Source organism: Durio zibethinus, chromosome 21 (genome assembly GCF_047325235.1).
Source record: "Durio zibethinus cultivar Kanyao isolate XHJ-2024 chromosome 21, ASM4732523v1, whole genome shotgun sequence".
NCBI lineage: Eukaryota > Viridiplantae > Streptophyta > Magnoliopsida > Malvales > Malvaceae > Durio > Durio zibethinus.
This window is the reverse complement of record NC_143182.1, coordinates 19,857,613-19,879,423: the sequence shown is the minus strand read 5'-3', so window position 1 is coordinate 19,879,423 and position 21,811 is coordinate 19,857,613. Positions and strand designations below refer to the sequence as shown.

The 21,811-nt window shown below is 28.5% G+C and overlaps 1 protein-coding gene across 2 annotated transcripts; it reads left to right on the top strand.

Moving 5' to 3' along the window:
• Positions 1-3,374: 3,374 nt before the first annotated feature.
• LOC111305742 (beta-galactosidase 10-like) lies at positions 3,375-11,671 on the top strand. 2 transcript variants are annotated; one of them, XR_016331510.1, is made up of 19 exons: positions 3,375-3,729; positions 3,974-4,069; positions 4,182-4,294; positions 4,448-4,514; positions 4,659-4,751; positions 5,411-5,557; positions 6,682-6,770; positions 6,988-7,093; positions 7,213-7,300; positions 7,379-7,497; positions 7,894-8,058; positions 8,148-8,356; positions 9,185-9,294; positions 9,607-9,716; positions 10,101-10,224; positions 10,379-10,489; positions 10,604-10,815; positions 10,921-11,218; positions 11,327-11,671. XR_016331510.1 is itself a non-coding variant. In XM_022903506.2 (19 exons), exons 2-19 carry the CDS (start codon positions 3,974-3,976, stop codon positions 11,435-11,437), a joined length of 2,352 nt encoding a protein of 783 aa, XP_022759241.2. In that variant the 5' UTR covers positions 3,607-3,729; the 3' UTR covers positions 11,438-11,670. The 2 variants fall into 2 exon arrangements, 1 of the variants encoding a protein (XP_022759241.2); XM_022903506.2 differs by having other exon boundaries at positions 3,607-3,729; positions 10,101-10,208; positions 11,327-11,670.
• The last annotated feature ends 10,140 nt before the right edge of the window (positions 11,672-21,811 follow it).

Here is a 21,811-nt window from a genome sequence, read left to right as displayed (position 1 = left end):
TTAGAACAAGTTTATGATCAAGAACTACTTCATACATTATGTTATAGTAATTGATCTTAATTCTCTTTAACTTCTAAAAAGAAAGTGTTTAACCTTATGTTTTGGAACTAAGCAAGCAAGGGCTTGTTAAGCAAAGAAGAAGGTTTAAACTTTGAAGTAGAGATTTTCTTGTAAGTGGCCTATGGCTTTGTCACTTCCATGTGATCTAGGTTGTGCCTAGGTTCTGAAATTTTCCTGGAATTAACTTGAAATTTATATGTTTAGTCCAAAATAATCTAAGAAAAGGGTGCAAACAAGCTTGGATTGGTGATTGATCAGGCCTTTATTTCTTGGGTTTTTTGGTATATAAGAGGACCTGAAGATAAGAGAAGAGATTGTAAGTGTTGGGATTCGAATCCAAAACTTGTTGGACACCATCACTTGATTATGATTGCGTGAACCAATTGAGTTTTATCAAGCCTTTATTTTTGGTTAGACAAAGTAAATCAGCCAGGAACTCCACGTAAGGAGAAGCTAAAAACATATGTAAAGTGTGAAAAATGTGAACAAATGCTAGAAGTTTTGACCATTTGCAAAATCTATAGTTCAAAACTTGCGGTATGCTTTTGTATGTACCCCCAAGGCAGTTTGATTCATTTACAGAATCTTATTCACTAATTGATGACTTAACAATACCTTTGTGAATTTGTGCCCAGACACAAAGTTGAAGCGATTCAATTACTGTGTGATGGTCGAGGACAGATTTAGCCCGCATTTGGTGGCATCTTGAACATGATTTTTTAGATTCAGGTCCATCTTAGAATATGATTATATTAATAAATAAAATATTTAATTAAATTTTATAAAAATACAAAAATATTAATATAGTTTTTAATATTTTAATAACAAACTTATTGTAAACGGGTGGGCCAAATTTGGGCCTAGATTTTAAGGTTTTATTAAGCTTGGTCTAGTTTAATTTGAACACTTCTCATTGATAGTCCGAAGGTATAATTTTTTTTTGAATGCTATTCATTTCAAGAAACTTGTTATATTTTGATTTTTTTTAGTAATTTAAATTTTGATATATTATTCTTGTATATTTATTATTGAGAAATACCTGAAAAAAATATAATTTAAAAACTTAGAATGGAGTAATTTTTGAATATATATTTTGTAAAATTTAATTAATTAAAATATTTAAAATAATAGAGGTTGGAGTTAAAACTTTTTTATTACAAAAGTTAGCTATGACAAATTAATTGGGAAAAAGAACTATATGACCGCTATATAATAATAAATTAATTCTTAGAAAGATTGATTGATTCTAAGGTTAATGTTAAGATAAGTTAACCTGATAATTTTAAAATAATAAATATACAAAATTTTGCCAATGAAACCTTGGTTTTGTGATTGAAAGAAAAATGAGATCTTAAAACCCTAAAGTCGTAGGTTCAAGTTGTATGTGAATTTTGTTCGATTTTATGTAAATTTATTTAATTATATTTTAATTTATTGGTTGATTATTTAGTGATTATGTAATACGTAATTATGATTATAACTTCTCCTGTACTTATAATTTTATAAAAAATGCAAAATTTACTTTATGTTACAAACATTATCATTTCAAATAATTAAGTTGTAGTTTGATTCTTCAACAATTCTGCAATCTCTTAAAGTTTTTAAAAGCAATTCTTCAACAATTTCGCAATCCATAAAAGTGGCTAGATGCAAAGGCTAACATGCTATTTAAAAAAAAAAAAGTTAATGAGAATAATTCTAACGAACGTTTGATTAAAGTGGCAAAAATGACAATCAGAGTATACTTTTCTCTTGGTTGTTTGGTTTGAAACAGCGGAGAAGTTGTAAGAAAATAATTTTTCATAAATTTATTAAGTTCGAAATAAATTAACCTACTTAAATTTATCAAAACAAAAAATAAATACTGGACAAAACTTAAAAATCTACTACCTTTAAAAAACAAAAATAATGTATTAAATGAAAAACTATTTTTTTTAAATAAAAATTTGACTAACATTAATAAATCCGACAACGAAATTGCGTTGAGGATTAGGGTGCCTTGCAAAAGTTAAAAAGGAGATTTGAAGGAGTTTTGAAAGGGGCCATGGACTTTACAAGAGGGAAAGATGTTGGTTTTTTCTTTTTTTTTTTTTTGCATTTAGCATATATTTATATGAGTATTAGCTTTTTCATTATATTTATGCATGCAAATTTCCTTATCAGTTGTTTTGTGCAAAACACTCTATATTTAATGTTTTTCTTTTTTGTCTTTCATTCAATATTTTTTGAAGAAGTATTTTTTTCTTTTGTCTATTAATTATTACAAACTATTGCGTTAGGAAGTTAATTTATACTCTATTTATACAATAAGTTTATTTTCAAAAAAAAAATAAATTTCCATCTCTTTTTGATAATTTGGCTAAAGATGAATTATTTGAAGCCACGTTAATGTTGACGAAGCAAAAGGCCAAGACGGTGAAGAAATTGATGAGGATGAGATTGAGAAAATCCTATTTTTACTGGGTTAAAATTAATAATAATAAAAAAAAACTACATTCGCCAAACCCAATTCTTGAGCTAATAGCTTGGAAATGGTGATATTCTTAACTTATATTAGTAAAATCTATATAAAAGGAAAACATGAGAGATTGATATATATTAGAGATTAATACATGAGATATTTAAAAGCAAGTAATTGTTTTGAAATGTATTCTACATTCAAATCATCAATTGATTACTTCTTCGATTTTCTTTAATCTTTTGACAATTTTATGTATTCCAATAAATTTAAGGAAATATTAATATCTTCAATTTTTTTAATCATTGTAATCCCTTTTTTTAAAAAATATAAATAAAATTTTCTTTGATGAAAGAAAATCTTCAGTTTATATGTTAAATATGTTTGCATTAATAGAATTGTGACCTACGTCTGTATCAAACAATACAGATGACAATAGCTCTTGATATGAAAGAGCTTTGCTGTCACTCTATGAGTGAAACTTTAAACAACAAATAAAGAGCATTGCAACATTTTCTTTTATAAGTTTTATGATTGAAATTAATGGTTTGCAATGCCATGTAACTTAATGCATGAATTATTTCATACCAATATGTAACTTTGTTTTTTTTTTTTTAATAAAAATTCAAATGTCATAGTCTATATAAATAATATTTTACGGATGATATTATCATGTTCACGTTACTGCCATCTACAAACATTAAAACTGAATTTTCCTTCAATTTTTAGTGGAGGAATACACAAATCAATCATAAATTAAAAAAAAAAATGAAGTTGGTTTTTTATTAAAAGAGAGAAAGGGTGTTTGTTGAGTAAAAACTAAAAGGATTTGGTCAACAAAGTTGCTGGTAGGATAAAATGATTTCAACAAATTTTCTTGTCAAGTGAAAATCAAGATTGGATAGGATTTGAATTAATTTGTTGGAAGGATTTTGTCAGCAATGCAAATGAATTCAGGACTCTCAGTCTCTCATCTCATCAGTCTTTTGTTTACTATAAAAACCAAAATACTGAAATCAAAGCTCAACTCTAAAATATCCAAGAAAAAAATGAAGCTCTTCTTCCATTTTCTCTTGTTTTGTTTCTTTACTCTTTTGTTCAACACTTGTTCTGCTGGCAATGTAACTTATGACGGCCGCTCTCTCATCATTGATGGCCAACACAAGCTAATCATTTCCGCTGCCATTCATTACCCCCGCAGCGTTCCTGGGGTCAGTCACTTTTATCCATTCAGTTTACGTGCTACTATATATGCTTCAATTCCAAAGTCATGTAATTGATGTCACAATTTCTTTAGGGCCGCAATGATTTTCCAAACCAACTTTCTTCATCGAATTTTGCTTCTTTCATAGTTTAAGCAACTCACTAATTGCTTGTTTCTCCATTTTAACTGTTTTCTTTCGAACATACATTCTGGATTTTTCATAAGCTCAATCTTCAACTGTAATGTGGCAGATGTGGCCAGGGCTCATTCAAAAAGCAAAGGAAGGAGGGGTTGATGCAATTGAATCTTACGTGTTTTGGAATGGCCATGAGCTTTCTCCAGGAAAAGTGAGTTCTTCAATCTGCTGCTATGGTTTGTGGGACGAACATTTTTCAAAATGTGATATATTTTTTTGATGATTAAGCTCAAAGTTTCTGACCATTTAATGTTGATTTGCAGTACAATTTTGAAGGACGATACGATCTGGTCAAGTTTGTAAAGCTTGTTCAGCAAGCTGGGATGTATATGATTCTTCGAATTGGTCCCTTTGTAGCAGCTGAATGGCATTATGGGTGTGTATTTTTTTTTTTTATCATAGATTTAAAAAAGTTAGCATTTTAATGCATGAAGTCACTGAATTAAACATTTATAAATATTTGATAATATTAAAACATCTAGGAGCTATTGGTTCCTTATATGGATTATCTAAAATGTGTATAATACAGGGGAGTACCTGTCTGGTTGCACTATGTCCCTGGAACTGTGTTTCGAACTGATAGTGAGCCCTTCAAGGTAAGAAATTGGAACTGTTGGTGTCTCAGTTTAGGGAATAGTGGCCCTAGTAGTTATCTTTGCTTTCATTGTTAGCTGTTAAAATTTGTGCTTTAATTGTTATCAAGTGCTAACTTATTGAGTTGGTTTGTTGTTGTGGTTCAGTATCACATGCAAAAGTTCATGACATTGATAGTAAACCTCATGAAGAAAGAGAAGCTTTTTGCATCGCAAGGAGGTCCAATCATCCTAGCCCAGGCAAGTACAAAACTAAACTTGGAAGTTGCCTTTGCAGAAGTTTTCCTTTTTGGAACAAACTGATCTGAGCGGTGCATTAAAGTGTGCTCTAGCCCCCTCCGTTCCTTTTCTGTTTATTACTTTCCAATACATCTTTAATCACCATTCACATGTATCTGGTTCAAAATTCGTTGTTGGATCATACACGTGAGTTTTAGAATCTAACTATCTCAGTTATGACTAGTTTACTTAGAATATATTTGTTTCTTGATCGATTGAGTGAGATGCTTGTTAATCACTGCCTTAGTTAGGAGGATATCCACTTTCTGAAGAAATTGAGCTGATTTACATCATACGTTATATATGTTTTTCTTGAATAGGTGTGTGAAGTATTTAAGTGAAATTTCATGAGTTATTACTGAAAACAATACTAGGTAGCAGTCAACTTGCTAGTCATGCCGTCTGAATACATTGAAAAGGATGAAACATCAGCAGTTTTTACCATAGGAAGAAGAAGCTGTGTTAGTTTATGCTTATTTTTTTCTCCTTTTCTATTTCCCTTCTTGGTTAAAGCATTTTTGTTTTTTTTGCCTTTGAATTTATTCAATCAAATGATGTGCTCCCCTTCCCCTCTTAGCAATTGCTTTTACAGTACATTAAACATCTTCCTCTAACTGCAGGTTGAAAATGAATATGGAACATATTACGAAAAATTCTATGGAGAAGGGGCAAAGCGTTATTCCCAATGGGCTGCAAAAATGGCAGTTTCTCAGAATATTGGAGTACCTTGGGTAATGTGCTGGCAAGAGGATGCTCCTGACCCTGTGGTGAGATTTTCTTCACTATTCCCTTTTGACTTGGACATTCTCTACTAAGTTACATCTTATAAGAGCATTAGTGGAAGGTCCTAACTGCCTTAAAACTGTTCTCTTATTTTGTCTTCGATTGGCACTGCTTGTCTTTTTCTAGATCTACTCCTTTTTAGTTTATCTTTTCTTGTATGACCATACATCTAACAATCATTTTCATCTTAGCTATGTTCATTCTCTGCACACGTAGATACTTAGTTGGCTAACCATTAAGTGCCATAATATATTGCTGGGCATATCTATGTTCGAAATAAAATTTCCTTTCTACTTAAGTGGTATTTTGTGTCCAGACAAGGCGCCATTGCATGTCTGAATTTCATCCAACTTGCATGGGTTGTATAGTTGAGATTTCTATCAGTTTCATAATTATTTTGAATGGGAAAGGGCAAGATGTCAAATACTATTTTGGGCTATGATAGTTTTCTTCCTTTCAGATCTACATTCTTACATTAAGAAGCCAAATACAATTTGCTTTTATAATTTTAACGATTTCCTCCCATGAATAACACTTAGTGATCACTCTTGTCTAGCAATTTTCAATAACATTTTATAAGCAAATGTCTTGCTTTCTCTTTTCTTCTTGTCATTTTCTGTTCCCTACCTGTACACATATTACATAGTTAAATATTGTTTTCATGTTTTCATGAAATGAAGAACTCATGTACCACGGTCCTAGCATCTAATAATATTAAAAAGATAAAACGTTCCCCGAAACCATCCTGCTAACCTATGTCAGTCAATATATTAGGAATCTGAGGTAGCTGCTGCATCTTAATGCATGCATTATATTCCTGCGTACTAATGATTAGCAGCTAAACTATGGTTATGTTGGGTTGATTTTCAGGATTGTTAAAATTCAGTGTAACATTCTTTGTTGGACACATATATTGTCTGTTTTAAAAACATTTATGCTTCTTGCTTAAGGGTTTTCGTTTAAAAAAAAAAGTTAATTGTGTAATGGCTGTTTGTGATAAAGGGAGATTTCAGAGTCCATTGCTTTTATTTATTTACGTAATAAAAAAAATTGATTTATTTATCATTCAGCTTAAACCATAGGCTTCTGTGTTTCTTCTATTTTGCAGATAGATACTTGCAACTCCTTTTACTGTGATCAATTCACACCTAATTCTCCCAAGAAGCCCAAAATTTGGACTGAGAATTGGCCTGGATGGTAATATTCTAGTTTACCTATTGTTGCAATTGTGTAATTGCAAGTTTGGACGTGTGTTGGGTAGTCTTGCACGTAAAATGTTCTTTTGTTCTTTTGTCCAAATGTAAGGTTTCCATCTTTTGAAGCATCCAGAAACAAATCACTTTATATGTAGGAAGCTTTATGATCATATGGTTTCTGTTTAGTTTTGCTCAAATCAGTATTTTTGCCTTTCCAGGTTTAAGACATTTGGGGCAAGAGATCCTCACAGGCCAGCTGAAGATATTGCTTTTTCTGTTGCTCGGTTTTTTCAGAAAGGCGGAAGTGTACAAAATTACTACATGGTGTGCTAGTCAATCTTAGTGTCTCAGAAATCTTTTTGAACAAATGTAGTTAACTTAATGTGTTTACTTGGTCATTCTTGTTCCTTAGCATCATCATTACCATTTTATCTGTGGTATAGTATCATGGTGGGACCAACTTTGGTCGAACATCGGGTGGACCTTTCGTTACAACAAGTTACGATTATGATGCTCCTATTGATGAGTATGGTAAGCTGTTCTGATGATATCTGTCAATAAGTGTATTCTCAGGGAGAGTGTTTGAGTATTTGGTGGATTCTCTTTCAGGGTTGCCTAGGTTTCCAAAATGGGGACACCTAAAGGAACTCCATAGAGCTATAAAGTTAACAGAGCATGCATTGCTAAGGAGTAAACCAACTACTTTATCACTAGGTCCTTCCCAAGAGGTAAGCTTTCCCTCTTTTATCCACATATTGAGTTTACCTAGATTAGGTGTCATGGTCCTAGAAAGAAGCCATGAATCCCACATCGGCTGTGTACTTATAACATATAAGGGGTCACACTCCTTTAACTTATAAGATGCTTTTTGTGGGATAAAATCGTGAGGTCAAGTCAAAGCAGACAATACTTCACAAGTTAGTGTGGATTGTGACATTAGGCCTTGTGATTAAGATATTTACTTGGATATTTATTTGAGTCACTTGTTTACTCTTTTAGTTTTTATTATTTCCATGTTACTGTAAAATTTGGCATTTTTGCAGATATATAAAACTTACTGTTTTTAGTAATGACTCAATTTCTTTTGATTGACCGTCATTAGCTGAACAACCACTTCATTGCAGGCTGATGTTTATGATGATGGTTCAGGAGTATGTGCTGCCTTTCTTTCTAACGTGGATAATAAAACTGACATGAATGTAGTGTTCCGGAATGTGTCATTTCACCTGCCTGCATGGTCAGTCAGCATTCTTCCTGACTGTAAGAATGTTCTGTTTAACACGGCCAAGGTAAATTTTTATCTTTTATTTATTTATTTCTTTTTTTCATTTCCACATGTCAGTGCTTGAACATTTCATCCATTGCCTAATGTCAACAGGTAGGTTCCCAGACCTCTGTAGTTAAAATGGTACCCGAGAAGTTGCAGCCATCGGTGGCATCACAATGTAAAGGCTTGAAGACTCTTAAGTGGGATATATTTGAGGAGAATGCTGGAATTTGGGGAGTAGCTGACTTCACTAGAAATGGTCTTGTGGATCATATAAATACCACTAAACATGCTACCGACTACCTCTGGTATACAAAAAGGTTTGTATTTCTCTGTGCAACTGGTTAAGCTTTTGTCTTTCAGAGTTTATAGGGTTTGGGATGAATCAAGGATTGACTAATAGGCGCAAAGGGCATGCATTTTAGTAAAATAGAAGCATCTCATGTTGTTCCACCATCTATGGATTAATGATATGAAACTTTGATGTTCATAGATTTATGAATTGCTCAGTTTTTCTCCCGTCACCTGATTATCATTTTATATTATGCTTGATAGTTGTTCTATGTTTCTACAAGATACAGAGGTTATAACCACCCGAAAGATACTGCTTTTTTTTTTTTTAAACAAGGAATCATGCTGATATTGCAGGGGTGCAATGTCTTATTATAATAATTATGGGTGTTATATGCTGAACAAGGATTGATAAAACTAGAGTGCAAATTAGGATGTCTAGTCTTTCTAAGCTTATAGTTATAGTAAGCTTTTTTCCCCTTCCTTTTTGCTGTTAAATTTGTGCTGCTATCTCTGAGTCCAATTGAAGCATATGGTATATTAGTACTATGCTAATTTGTGTAATTCTTTTCCCAATTAAAATCTTGTTGCCTGTGTTATCTGTTTCATGAACTTGAAAACCTTCTTCCATTTGAGAAAACAAAGTTTCTTTATCTATAATATAGAAGCATTGTTTCAATGGGAAGTTTGTATCTAAGATATTGAGTTTGTCTCATTGCACCAAGCTCGGGTATGCTAACATGATCAAAACTCAACCTGGCTATGGAGTGCATATGCCTTTAATTAGTATTATCTGGGTTCTGTGATATTCAAATACAGCCTGCCAGCTAAATAGAATGAGTATCCTTGAATTGCAGTATAATTGTTGGTGAAAATGAAGAATTTCGGAAGAATGGAAGCCGTCCAGTCCTTCTTATTGAGTCAAAGGGTCATGCGCTTCATGCTTTTGTGAATCAGGAACTTCAAGGTTATTATTAATTAGTTTTCCAAATGTCCTTTTGACTTTTATGTTATTTGTTTTGAACTAATATCTTATATACAATGTGCATAAATTGTTGATAGGCATGTCGATATGCAATTTTCATCTTATATACTATCACTTCTCTTCATGTTACAATTTCTCTAGGCTAATTCATTGTTACAGTGTCATCACCCTGACAGTCGAATTTTGCACTTCCCAATTTTCTTGATCAGGATAAACAATTTAATTTAAAATTCATGGCTTGTTCAATAGGACCTAGTAGTCATAAATTTCAAAATTTTTGCTGACATTTTACAGGCAGTGCTTTTGGAAATGGCTCGAATGCATCCTTCAAATTTGAGAATCCAATTTCTCTCAAGGCAGGCAAGAATGAAATTGCACTTTTAAGCATGACTATGGGCCTACCGGTTGGTTATTCTTCTTTATTTCTAACATGTAAAACACATTCTTGCTTGCATGTTTGTTTAAGGATTCAAATATTTGTTTTGAGTTCCATTGCAGCAATGTTGGTTTTCACTCACACTCCAAGCTTTGTTCCCTTGATGCCTACTGCTTTCAAATTTTAGAATCATTTTTATTGATTGTTAAGGTTATCCTAGATATTTTACTTATATATGGTTCTTCAATTTTTTCAAGTATTTTTTAATAACATGGAAATATAGCGGCCTAGCTGGCATCATAAAGGATTGGCCTCTTTCCTTATAGTATAATTTTAACTGGTTACTCGTGACCTTTGTGTTTTTTGATCTCTGATGATCTGCCTTTTAAAGTCGAAGTATTCCTGGTTTCAGAGTGCAGGAGGATTCTATGAATGGGCAGGAGCCGGACTAACAAGTGTCAAGATCCAGGGGCTCAATAATGGAACAATAGATTTGTCCATGTCCAGCTGGACCTACAAGGTTTTCACTTTATTGAGTTAGGGCCGTAATAATTTCTCTCATATCCAGCTTTATTTGATAGTCGAAGTCTCCATAGTGCTAAATTTTAAGTTGAAGAATGAAATATTCACAAATAGTTATAGCCTTTAAAATTCTGAAAGCCTTTTCTGCCTTTGTTATGCTATATGCAGATTGGATTGAAAGGAGAACACTTGAGAATACACAAGCCAGACAGATTGAATCGCGTAAATTGGGTGTCAACTTCAGAACCACCCAAAAATCAACCTCTGACATGGTACAAGGTAGAGATTCAGAAAAGACCCTTATTTCCTTTTCAAATTTACTTCAGGATAAATATGTTTTATTGTTTAATCTACCAACGTTAAAAAAATTTATAAGCACTTGAGCTATCGCAGGTTGTTGTGGATCCACCATCAGGGGATGAACCAGTTGGTCTGGATATGATTCATATGGGAAAAGGTCTAGTCTGGTTAAATGGAGAAGAGATTGGAAGATACTGGCCGGTAAAAACTTCTAAACACCAGGAGTGCGTACAGGAATGTGATTACAGAGGAAAATTTTTCCAAGAAAAATGCCTTACTGGTTGCGGAGAACCAACACAAAGATGGTAAGCCAAACCAGAAGATAATTAAGATACTGTTACACATGAACTCATAAGACTTCATAGTAATATAATTTCCTTGATTAAAAATGTGTGTTTCTTCTTGACCAGGTACCATGTTCCACGCTCTTGGTTCAAGCCATCCGGAAACATTTTGGTGATCTTCGAGGAGAAAGGTGGAGATCCAACAAAAATTACATTCTCAAAACGCAAAATATCAGGCCTATGTTCTCTCATTGCTGAGGACCCAATGGCGTACAAACCAAAACCAACTGTCCATCTAAAGTGCCCCAAAAATACTTCCATCTCTAATGTGAAATTCGCTAGCTTTGGAAATCCTACAGGAAGGTGTGGGTCTTACAGCAAGGGGGACTGCCATGATCCTAATTCAACATCGGTGGTAAAAAAGGTAAAGATTCACCTTAATTTCAGTTATATTTTTTTGTTATGTTCCTGGTTAAGATTGTAGCATCACCACAAAACTAATTTTCTTTTCCTAATGTACTCTGCCCGGTAGGTCTGCCTAGGTAAAAACGAGTGTGCCATAGAAGTAACAGAAGAGAACTTCGATAAGGGCTTGTGTCCTGGGACTTCTAAGAAACTTGCAGTTGAAGCAGCTTGCAGCTAAAATTACCAGTTCCAGCAGAGTTTTATTTATGCAGTAGGAAACTTTTTTCTCATGGTATTTTTGTCCATTGAGGTGGTTTGAAGGGCATAGATATGGGACTAGTAGCTGACTTGGATCTTAATATGTGGAATTTTCGTTTTAGCTCTTACAATCTGCAATGACATTTTATCTATTTCATATTAAATCAAATCCATCAATATTTAATAACATTAGAATTTATTAATCTGATTTTAAATTTTAATTTTTTGAATTTAAAATTTGGCTTTTGAATTGTTTTCAGCCTTCGAATTTTTGATTGGGTTTTGGATTTATCTAATTGGATTTGGAATTCTTGATGGGATTTGAAGGTCAGGAGCAAGTCGACCATTGATTTTTTACTTTGAGCCTTATCATTTATCATTATTATTATTTCAAAATCAGAAATAAAAAAAATCAAGTTTTATTGCATATTTTCCAAAGATTAATAGAACTATACCTGTATACGAAAAATCCTTACAAATTATTGTACAAAAAAAGTTCAAAATGAGTATTGAAGATGCTAAATTAATTATGTGAAAAAGAGTATTTTTAAAGGTAAAATGTTTATTTATTTTTAAAAGTAAAATGTTTATGTAAAAAATAAGTAGAAAAGTGCCCAAGAACGTCTCAAAGATTGAATGAACGATATTTTGAAATGATAATTATTTATATTTTCATGTATATTTTACATGGACATGTAGTTACATTATAGAGGACTAAAGGCTGAAATAACTACAAAAAAAACAAGAAAAAGTAAGCTAAAGACCCCAAACTGGTCAGCCATGGGGCTGCTAGTCTGGGCGTGAAACAGAGAAACAAAATCCCTACGAGGGAGGTAGCTCTTCCTTCCCACAAACAGCCAACAGAGAAAAGAAACAACAGACATGAATAAGTTTCCACATGAACCGCACGTAATACAAGCCATGTCCCCAACAGCCCATCTATTGGAGAAAGAAAACTAGAAACAAGGTTGAAGCTTTAAGCTTCCACACACAGACCACACATAGAAGGAAGAAAGAAATAAAAAAAAAAGCACACACGAAACAGGACGAAGCTTCAAACCGGTAGACGTGAAAAGGAGATACGTCAATCTTCTAGACACAGCCCACTCCCTTCCCCTGTTTTAAAGAGCCTCAGATTGCTTTTAAAAAATCCTCCTTTTAGCCTTAAACCCAGGAAATACAAACGCAACCAATGCACTAAGCTTCCATGATGGTAAAGAAAGAATCTTTTATGTACAGTGAGGTAAGACAGTTCCGAAGCTTGTGTATGGAAAACAGATTTTTAAAGCTTTAACCTTTAGAAACCCTTATTTATTTCTTATAATTTGGGAAGCTTAGGTTTCCTTAAATGAAAAGAAAAAAAACCCATCTTTTTAACATAATAGCCATCAAACACCAACCAAGAACGGAGCTTGAAGCTCTCATGTGGAATAAGATGAAACCGAGCCCTTCTCCAAAGAAATTCAGCTCAGTAAGCTGCCTTAAAAGGGTTTTTTTTAAAAAGACCCACCCCATTTTTATTTAGCAAGCTTGCGTCTTTAACACTCTTTGTCTAGATGGAAAGCATGCAAATCTATATGAAAAACATCCAAACTTCTTTCCTACCGTAAATCCTATATGGAATATAAGAAAGTTGCTTTATCCTCCTAAACCTTATATGGAAAGTATGACCACTATCACATGCATGAAAACAAACTAGACAAGGAATAAAAGAGCTTCCTTTTCCTATAACCTTCCCAAAGTCGGTAGCTTTTTCTTTTTTTTCTTCCCTCTTTCTTTTGTTTTTTTTATTAGCTCCCAGACTTCCCTCTTTTTTTTTTCCCACACAACCTTTAGGATGGGCCCTCTCCTTTTCTTGTTTTTTCGGCTTGTTAACATGGGCATTGCTTGGGTCGTTCAATGGGCCATACTTGGGCTGTAATTGAGCCATAATAGGTCTTTAATTGGGCTATGTTTGGGCTGTATATTGGGCTACATGATGGGTTGATTTGGACTTTAAAAAATACTCTTGCCCCATATTGAGCCTTCAAACCCTATTAACCTAAAATTGAATTAAATTGGGTCTTAATCAATGTAAAAAACGAATTTGATTATTTAATACGAAATTGAAACATTCAAATCGTTCGAAATTGATTTATCCAAGCTTAAATCGCAACTGAACATGATCAAATTATTTTAGATAAAATTAAATGTTTATAATATCAAATTTAATATTTTAAAAAATAAAAAATTTTAAAATATTTGAAATATTATTGTTTTAAAAATGTTAAAATATATATTTTTTTAAAATAAAATTTTTATTGATAATTGAATTAATATCATCAAATTCAACCTATACGTGAATGGATTTTTATGAATTAATTAGATAAACTAAAATATAAATTCGAATGAGTACATAAATCATTTTTATAATTTAATAATTAATTTTATTTATCTAAATTATCATGTCAATAAAATCGATGTCATATCAACAAAATTAACTTTTACAATCACCAAATCAATAAACATTTTTAATGACAAAATTTGAAGGAGTTAACGATTAAATTAAAATTATCAAATCAAAATAATATAAGAATTTAATTTATATGAATTATAATATAATGATTAAATATTATATTTTGATAGGGTACATATATTTCTTATATAATTTGGTCTATTTATTATTATTAATAACTATTATAAGATTAGAATTTTAGAACTTTTTTTTTTTTTTTTTAGTAATCCAATCTTCTTCCATTATCCCTAACAAGAAAAACCAAAAACCAGTCGCCAGTTTTACTCTCCCAAAAACCAGGAGCTACGGTATAAGAAAATAATTTTTTATTACAGTATTAAGAAACATGTTAGAAATTGGGGTCCACGTTTATAGTTTTTGCCACGTCTTTTGGACGTGAATGAATGTTCGACACACATTCCTATTGTCTATCGTGTTCCTTCCCATGTCCTTAAAGTCTGAAAACTATTTAAAAACCTTATTGTTTTGAAAAATTTTATTCGTCAGTTGAAAAATCAAAACCCATGAAGAGAATATGAGATTTATTTAGACCACGCTTGGATTGAAATGAGACGTCCTGTGACATGATTGGAGTCAATTTTTTTACTTAAATCACGCCGGTTTTGGTTGCCAAAGCTGCGGCACCTTGATTCGATAATTGTCAAACAATTTGGCCCAACAAAGTCTAATTAGCACCTCGCACCAATTTTTTTTTAATTATTATCTTGAATGGTATAGAATATTGTTGGCTTAAGTATAAAAAATTATTAATAAAAATATAATAAGATTTGTATTTTTTATTTAATTAAATATTTAAATATTTATTTTTTTAAATTGAATCCTTAAGTATTAATTTTTATCTAAGTAAACCAATAATTAGACGAAAATAATGATGGTAATTAATAAATTTTTGTTTAATAAAAATTCAATTACTTAAAATAAATATTTAAAAATTTAATTAATTGTAATAAAATAATAAAAATTTGATAATTATTTAATCTTTGAGATTTTTTTTCTAATTTTTAATACTTTGGCCAATATTATTGATAATCTTTGGCGAATGAACATGGCTAGTAACAAATTATATTATAAGAATCCAATTAAATAAAGGTCCACCATTTTATAATTCATTTGGTGATATAATTCAACTCTTGAAAAGGGAGATTGTGGTTTATGAGATGGAAGCAAACTTCTTTTTATGTAACTCATGCTTTTCATTAGCAAAACATGAATTTAAATACTATACATGAAAAAAAATAATAAAATTCAAGTTAATGTGTGAACGGGCCTAATCAACATATTTATTATTAATAATTATTATAAGATTAGAATTTTAGATCCCACTTTTTTAGTAATCTAATCTTCTTCGATTATCCTTAACAAGAAAAACCAGAAACCAGTCTCCAGTTTTACTCTCCCAAAAACCAGGAGCTACGGTATGTTAGAAATTGGGGTCCACATTTGTAGTTTCTACCACGTCTTTTGGACTTGTATGAATGTTCCACAGATATTCCTATTTTCTTTCCTGTTCTTCCACATGTTCTTTACGTCTCCAAACTATTTAAAAATCTTTTTATTTATTTATTTATTTTTGTTTTCAAAAAAAATTATTCACTGTTGAAAAATCAAACTGATAAGAGATTTATCATTAAAAGTAGGATGTTACACACACACATATATATATATATATATTCTCGTCATTTTCTTGTAGTGCAATTATCACATGATTTTAGGCAAAAGAGAAAAAAAGTTTATAAATAAAAATTTAATAATTATTTAAATATTTAATATTTTATTATAATTAATTTAGTTATAAATATTTATTTTGAATGATTAAATTTTTAAATATTTATTTTATTTATCAACAAATAGTTAGTTTAATTTATTAAAGTTCATCATTCTTGATAAAAAAATTTTAAATTTGAATCCTACTAGTGATTATTTGTTGAGATCATATCAAATTCATGATTTATAATTATTTATTTTAAATTATCAAGTACAATATATCTTATCATAATTTGAGAGACTGAATAATCTATTTACATTAGATTTTTTATAAAAAAAATATTATTTTATTCAATTATATTTTTAATTAGTTATTTTTATTCACTTAAAATTTTAATTGGACAAAAACATTTAGATATTTTTCTTTTAACTAAAACTCAATTAGTAAAAATAAATATTTAAAGATTTAATTTATTATAAAAAAATAATAAAATTTTGGATGATTATTGAATTTTAATTTAGAAATTTTTTTACCTTTTTGCCAAGATTCTTACCAAATAAATTAGCTCTTAACATTTTTCAAAAGAATGATCTTGTTGTCAATATATAGTTGATTTTTAATAATTTAAATTTAACTTAATAGTTAGTCCAAATAATTCATTCACTTTTTTAAAGAGATAGATTCCAAAAAAATTAAGGTTTGAACTTTAACATTTACAAATTTTTTTTTTAAAATTTCTTAAACTTTGATCTCGTATCTAAAAAAAATATTATTAACTTAATGGTTACTGCTATTGTTGCTCTTTCTATTAAAAAATTTTATTATTATTTCTAAAAAAGTTATTCCTTATTGCTTGTTAGATTTTATTATGTCTAAAAGAAATTAGAAAGAAAGAAATTAGCCCTTTGTAGTTTGAAACCCTCCTACGTTGTAAATGCCAAAAGGTTGCTTTTACTCCGTTTGATTAATGTTTTTGCTCTTTATTTTTATTTATTATTTTATATTTGTGTTCTTTTTTTTTTTTTAACAAAAAAATGCATCAACCAAACAAAGCCTAGCCAAATTAATTTCTTGGACAAATAAAGAAGCTATTTTGAAATAAAACAATGGTAAAGTAATTTATTGCGTTAATTAAATTCAAACACGATTCTTTAATAAGAAAATACATGCACTTGCTTTAAGTAAAGTTATGTTCTGAAAAAGTGACACTAGAAACAAAATTTATCAATACAAAATTTATTTTCTAATTAATAGAAAGGGGGAAAAATGAGAGTTTCTATTTAAAGATTTCCTAAGAGCAATATAGACTATAAATATAAAAGAATTACAAACAGCTGTGGTCCGTCTGGCAGTAGTGCTGATATGAAAATTCATTGTCTTTCTTGAGATATATGATTCATTTTGATCCGAAAATATTATAATTTTATCTTATAAAATATTTTATAAATTTAAATATAAATTTATGTATATATTTTGTAGTAAATTTTCATAATATTTTAATATGTGATCGGAGCATTACATATTCCCCCTATTTAAATTTGATATTCCTGTAAGCTTAACAAATAGTATATAAAATCAAAATCACATTAGACATGAAGATTTTAAAAATAGTTTTCATCGTATAACTTATTTACCATTCATTGGAATTCTAAAATTGGTTTTTGTGTAGCATTTAGCTCTTATTCTTTTGATTGGTGATTACTACAAAATTACTTGTAGAAACCTATGTTCAATTTACAAATCGTTTTGACCATAGTTATTAATTTCATTTCGGTATTGGTCGAATCAATCGGTACACATAATTATATCAAAATACAATAAACTTGTTAAAAAATTTAAGAAAAACATAAATAATATGAAAGAAAAAAATATGGCTTTAAGATATGAAAAACATTAATTTAAAGACAATTATACCTATAGGATATAATAAATCCTTAAAAATTCTCTAAATCATAAATAGTAAAATTGATCAAGCAGAAAAATCTATTTATAATAAATGAACTGTCACCAATTAAGCTAATTCAAAAAGTTATGATATTCTGTATAGTAATGATTTCTTGTTTAAATAAACTTTATTTAAACAATCATATTTTCTATGTTCAAAACATATTTTATTTAGGTAATATTCCAAAATAAATAAATAAACAAAAAAATTATAAAAATTTAAAAATTAAATCTATTTGTCAAACAAACCCAAGTAACCTTAAGTGTCCAAGTGCCTATCTTTTGACTTTTAAAATTGTCTAATCTACTAAAAAAACTCCTATCAAGCCAAAATAACTTAAGCTACTTTAATATTTAGCTTAATTACTTAATTAACATAAGTAATCTATTTTAATTCACATATAAATGATCTTTCTACTCAATATAGGATACATACATTTTAAACTACCAACAACAAACTTGAGGATGATTTTTTGTTTGTACCGAATTTGGTACTAAGTCATAGCAGTTGTTTTCATTAATTTCAGTCAGTTTTGGTGAATTTTGGTAGATAAGTATATTTTGATCGATACGTGAATATAAAATATATTTTGTAATTTTTAACTTATATTCTTTTAACTATTTTTAACCTAATAAAAATAAAATTAATTGACAAAATAACCCTTGAAAATTGAGTTTTTTTATTTTTTACTAGAACTTTTTTTTTATACTTTATTTTTTAAACTCAAAATTTATAAGTATTTTAATTTCTTTTAAGAAAAGCAATTGTACTCATTTTATAAAGTTTAACAATCATAAAACATTGGTTAATTTTTTTTATTTCTTTATTTTTATCTTAATATTTATATTAAAGAATAACTATTTAAATATCATAGATCAGATTAAGTATTTAAAAATATCATGAAACATTGGTGATATTATTTCTTATATTTTTAAACTTATTTATTGGAATTTTGAAGATATTGCATACATATTTTATAAATTATTAATATTATTATAATGTATAAGTTTATGCATATTTTAAATATATTTGTACCAAATTGAAAAATATGAAATAATATGTTGAAACAACTAGTACCAATATATATATATATATATATCATATTTTTATAAAAAATCAAAATATTATTTGATACGATATTAACAATTTTGATTTTAATCCAAAATTTTCATAATATCTCAATTTACAATTGAATTTTTAATTTTAATAACAAAAAATCAATTGTGATCATATAAAATACAAACGACAATCTCAAATAAAAAATAAAAAATATATATATAAAAAAAAAAAAACCAAAACAGGGGGCGCCCTATGTTCATTAGACAATTATCAAACAAAGTGGCCCAACAAAGTCTAATTAGCACCTTGATTACAGTATAGAATATATTGATATTCTTTGGTTTTAGCAATTTATAATTAATTTTAGCAAATTGGTGGTATAAAAGAATATATATTCCATTACCTAATATGCAGCCAGCACGTTGTTTTTCTTTATAAGATAACAAATTGTAAAGCTTTCTCATGAGTGAGGTAATAATGAAACATTGGATCAAGAAATTAATTGAAGAAATAAAAATGATATTGTCAAGGAAATCAAATCTCGTTTTTAGATGTTTATGTTCAACTCTTGAAATGGGAGTGTCTGGTTTATTGGATGGAAGAAAACTTCTACGTTTTTATGTAACTTATGCTTTTCATGCCCAAAACACGGTTGTAAAGTGCCTTTAAATAGACGATGAAATAAAAAAAAAATAATAATAATATTGTAATGGTGAGATTAGATATTATAGTAATAAAATTAAAATTTATTGTGATAACGACTATGATAAAATAAAATATAATAAAAAATATCATTAAAAATATTAAATTAAATTTTTGTATAATAAAAAATTTAAATTATTTGATATTTATAAAATTAATTAATAATTATAATTATTAAAACTAATTTTATTTTTTTAAAATTCACTAAGGTTATTTTAATCTTAAATTTCTAAATATATGGATAAAATTGTACTAAAAAGATAATGATATGAACAAAAGTGCAGTGAGGACCGACCATTCACTTGTGGGCACAATTGAATTGCAGTTTTGTTACCTAAACAACAAATCATAATAAGATTAGTTCAAAAAGTTGCTTCATCGCGTCCAAACTGGTTGCGATTTAATCCAAATCCACCTTAACTTATTTTTTATATAAAATTATGAAATAATTTTGTTAATTTAATATAATAAATAAATTTTATTATTTAATATATTAATAAATAATTTGTATAAATTTTATTATTTATTGACAAATTTTATACTCTTTCTATCTCATTTTCTTTTCGATATGTCCAAAAATTATGTTTTATTTTTTCAAATATTTAAAACTTTTTTTTATATTTTAAAATTACATTTAAAATTTTTTTTTACTTTTTTATATTAAAAATCATGAAACTTTAATTTTATAAAAAAATTAAATTTTAATTTTAAATATATTAAGATCAAAGTTTTTTCTTAAACTCCATAAAAATTAATATATGACAAATAATATGAAACAAAAAATACATATTAAATAATTTAAAATTCTTATTTTATATAAATTTTAATTTAATATCTTTAATTATCATTTTTTATTATAATTTACTTCACTATCATTATTATTTTTACATCTATCATTATTATTTTTACATCTAAAAATATTAATTTTATTTTATCATTATAATAATTAATTTTATTTCGCCCTCTTTTTTAAACGTTAACAAAATCAAACCCGTCCGTCGAAATGGATTTTAAACTTAGAGGTCAATGCAAGGACCACAAAGCCCACAGCAGCCACTGGTTTTCCACCAAAGGCAAGTGGTATTATGCAAATACTAGTCGGAACTCTCCTAAAAACATGGAGCTGCATGATGTCCACGTGGCCATTTAGCTCCATTCTAACTCCAGAAAGTGGCTTCCACGCGCTTCCACCGCATTTTTCTTCATCTGCTTTTGGTTTGCAAAACTGCATTCCTTGGAATTTTCACTATTTTCTTTCCATTATCATCCATTTATCCTCTGTCTAAATACCTCCTTGGTCCAATAGCGAAAATAGTAATTTAGGGATTATTTGAATCGTAAAAATAACGAGATTAGTTAATGTAATAATAAGATTAATTATTATAAAAGTGAAATTAAAATTATTCATGAAATATTTATTTAAATAGCAAAATAATAGTGACAATGAAATGAAACACGATGAAAAGAGAAATGATCATTAAAAACATATTAAATGTTAAAAATTATTTAAAGCAGTTAATAGTTTAAAGAATAAGGCTTATAACAATTATAAAATTATTTAATAAAATAATATTAAACATATAAAATATAAAATTTTTAAAAATAAAAAATTAAATTTTAAAAGTAGTAATACATTAAAACATCATAAAATAAAATTATTGATTTTAATTTATTTTATTATTTACGTAGTTATCTATTTTTATTAATTACTTAATTATAAAATGTTTATCTTTTTCAATATTTACTTGATATGATTTTGATTAAAAAATGATTATTTATTACAACTGATTTATTATTTTAGTTATTTATTTATTAATTATTTTATTATATAATTATATCAATAATTTATTATATAATTTTAATAATGTTATGTGAAAAACTTTAAATAAAAAATGAAAAATATAAATAACAAAAAATCAAAAGATAAAAACTAAAGTGTTAATGAGTATTTTCGTCCTTGCATAATATATTGGAGGGCAAAAAAGAAAAAAAAGTATTGCAAGAGCATAAAGAGATGGGAAATTTTATTTATATATTCATTTTTACTCTATACACCCAACTATTAAATACAATCCAAATTCAAATTTAAATTTCTTATATCTACTAAATACACTCACAATCATTTTTTTTAGTTTCTTTTTCTATCCATTCATTCATTCTTTTTTTTTTCTTTCTTCATTTTTAATAATAATAAAAAAAAAAGCCCAAAATCCATCAAGCTAACTCCAAATAAGCTTTGTTTTTGAGTTTTTCACTGATTAAAGGTTAAGATTTCTAGTTTTCTTCTTGATTAATTTGATTGAAATTTAGTTGAAATTCATGTAAAAATAAAATAGAGTTTACGATAAAATTTAGGTTGAATTTAAGCTTGTAAAAAATGCGTTTCTAGGAATACTATAAGCTTTTCGAAAATGAATTTTTGAAAAGA

Excerpts from the sequence above, each read along its gene's own strand:
- LOC111305742 (XM_022903506.2), top strand. The coding sequence starts at position 3,974 with ATGTGGCCAGGGCTCATTCAAAAAGCAAAGGAAGGAGGGGTTGATGCA. Across the intron at positions 4,752-5,410 it reads GTCCAATCATCCTAGCCCAG|GTTGAAAATGAATATGGAAC; the intron begins GCAAGTACAAAA and ends CTCTAACTGCAG. Across the intron at positions 7,094-7,212 it reads GTGTACAAAATTACTACATG|TATCATGGTGGGACCAACTT; the intron begins GTGTGCTAGTCA and ends TCTGTGGTATAG.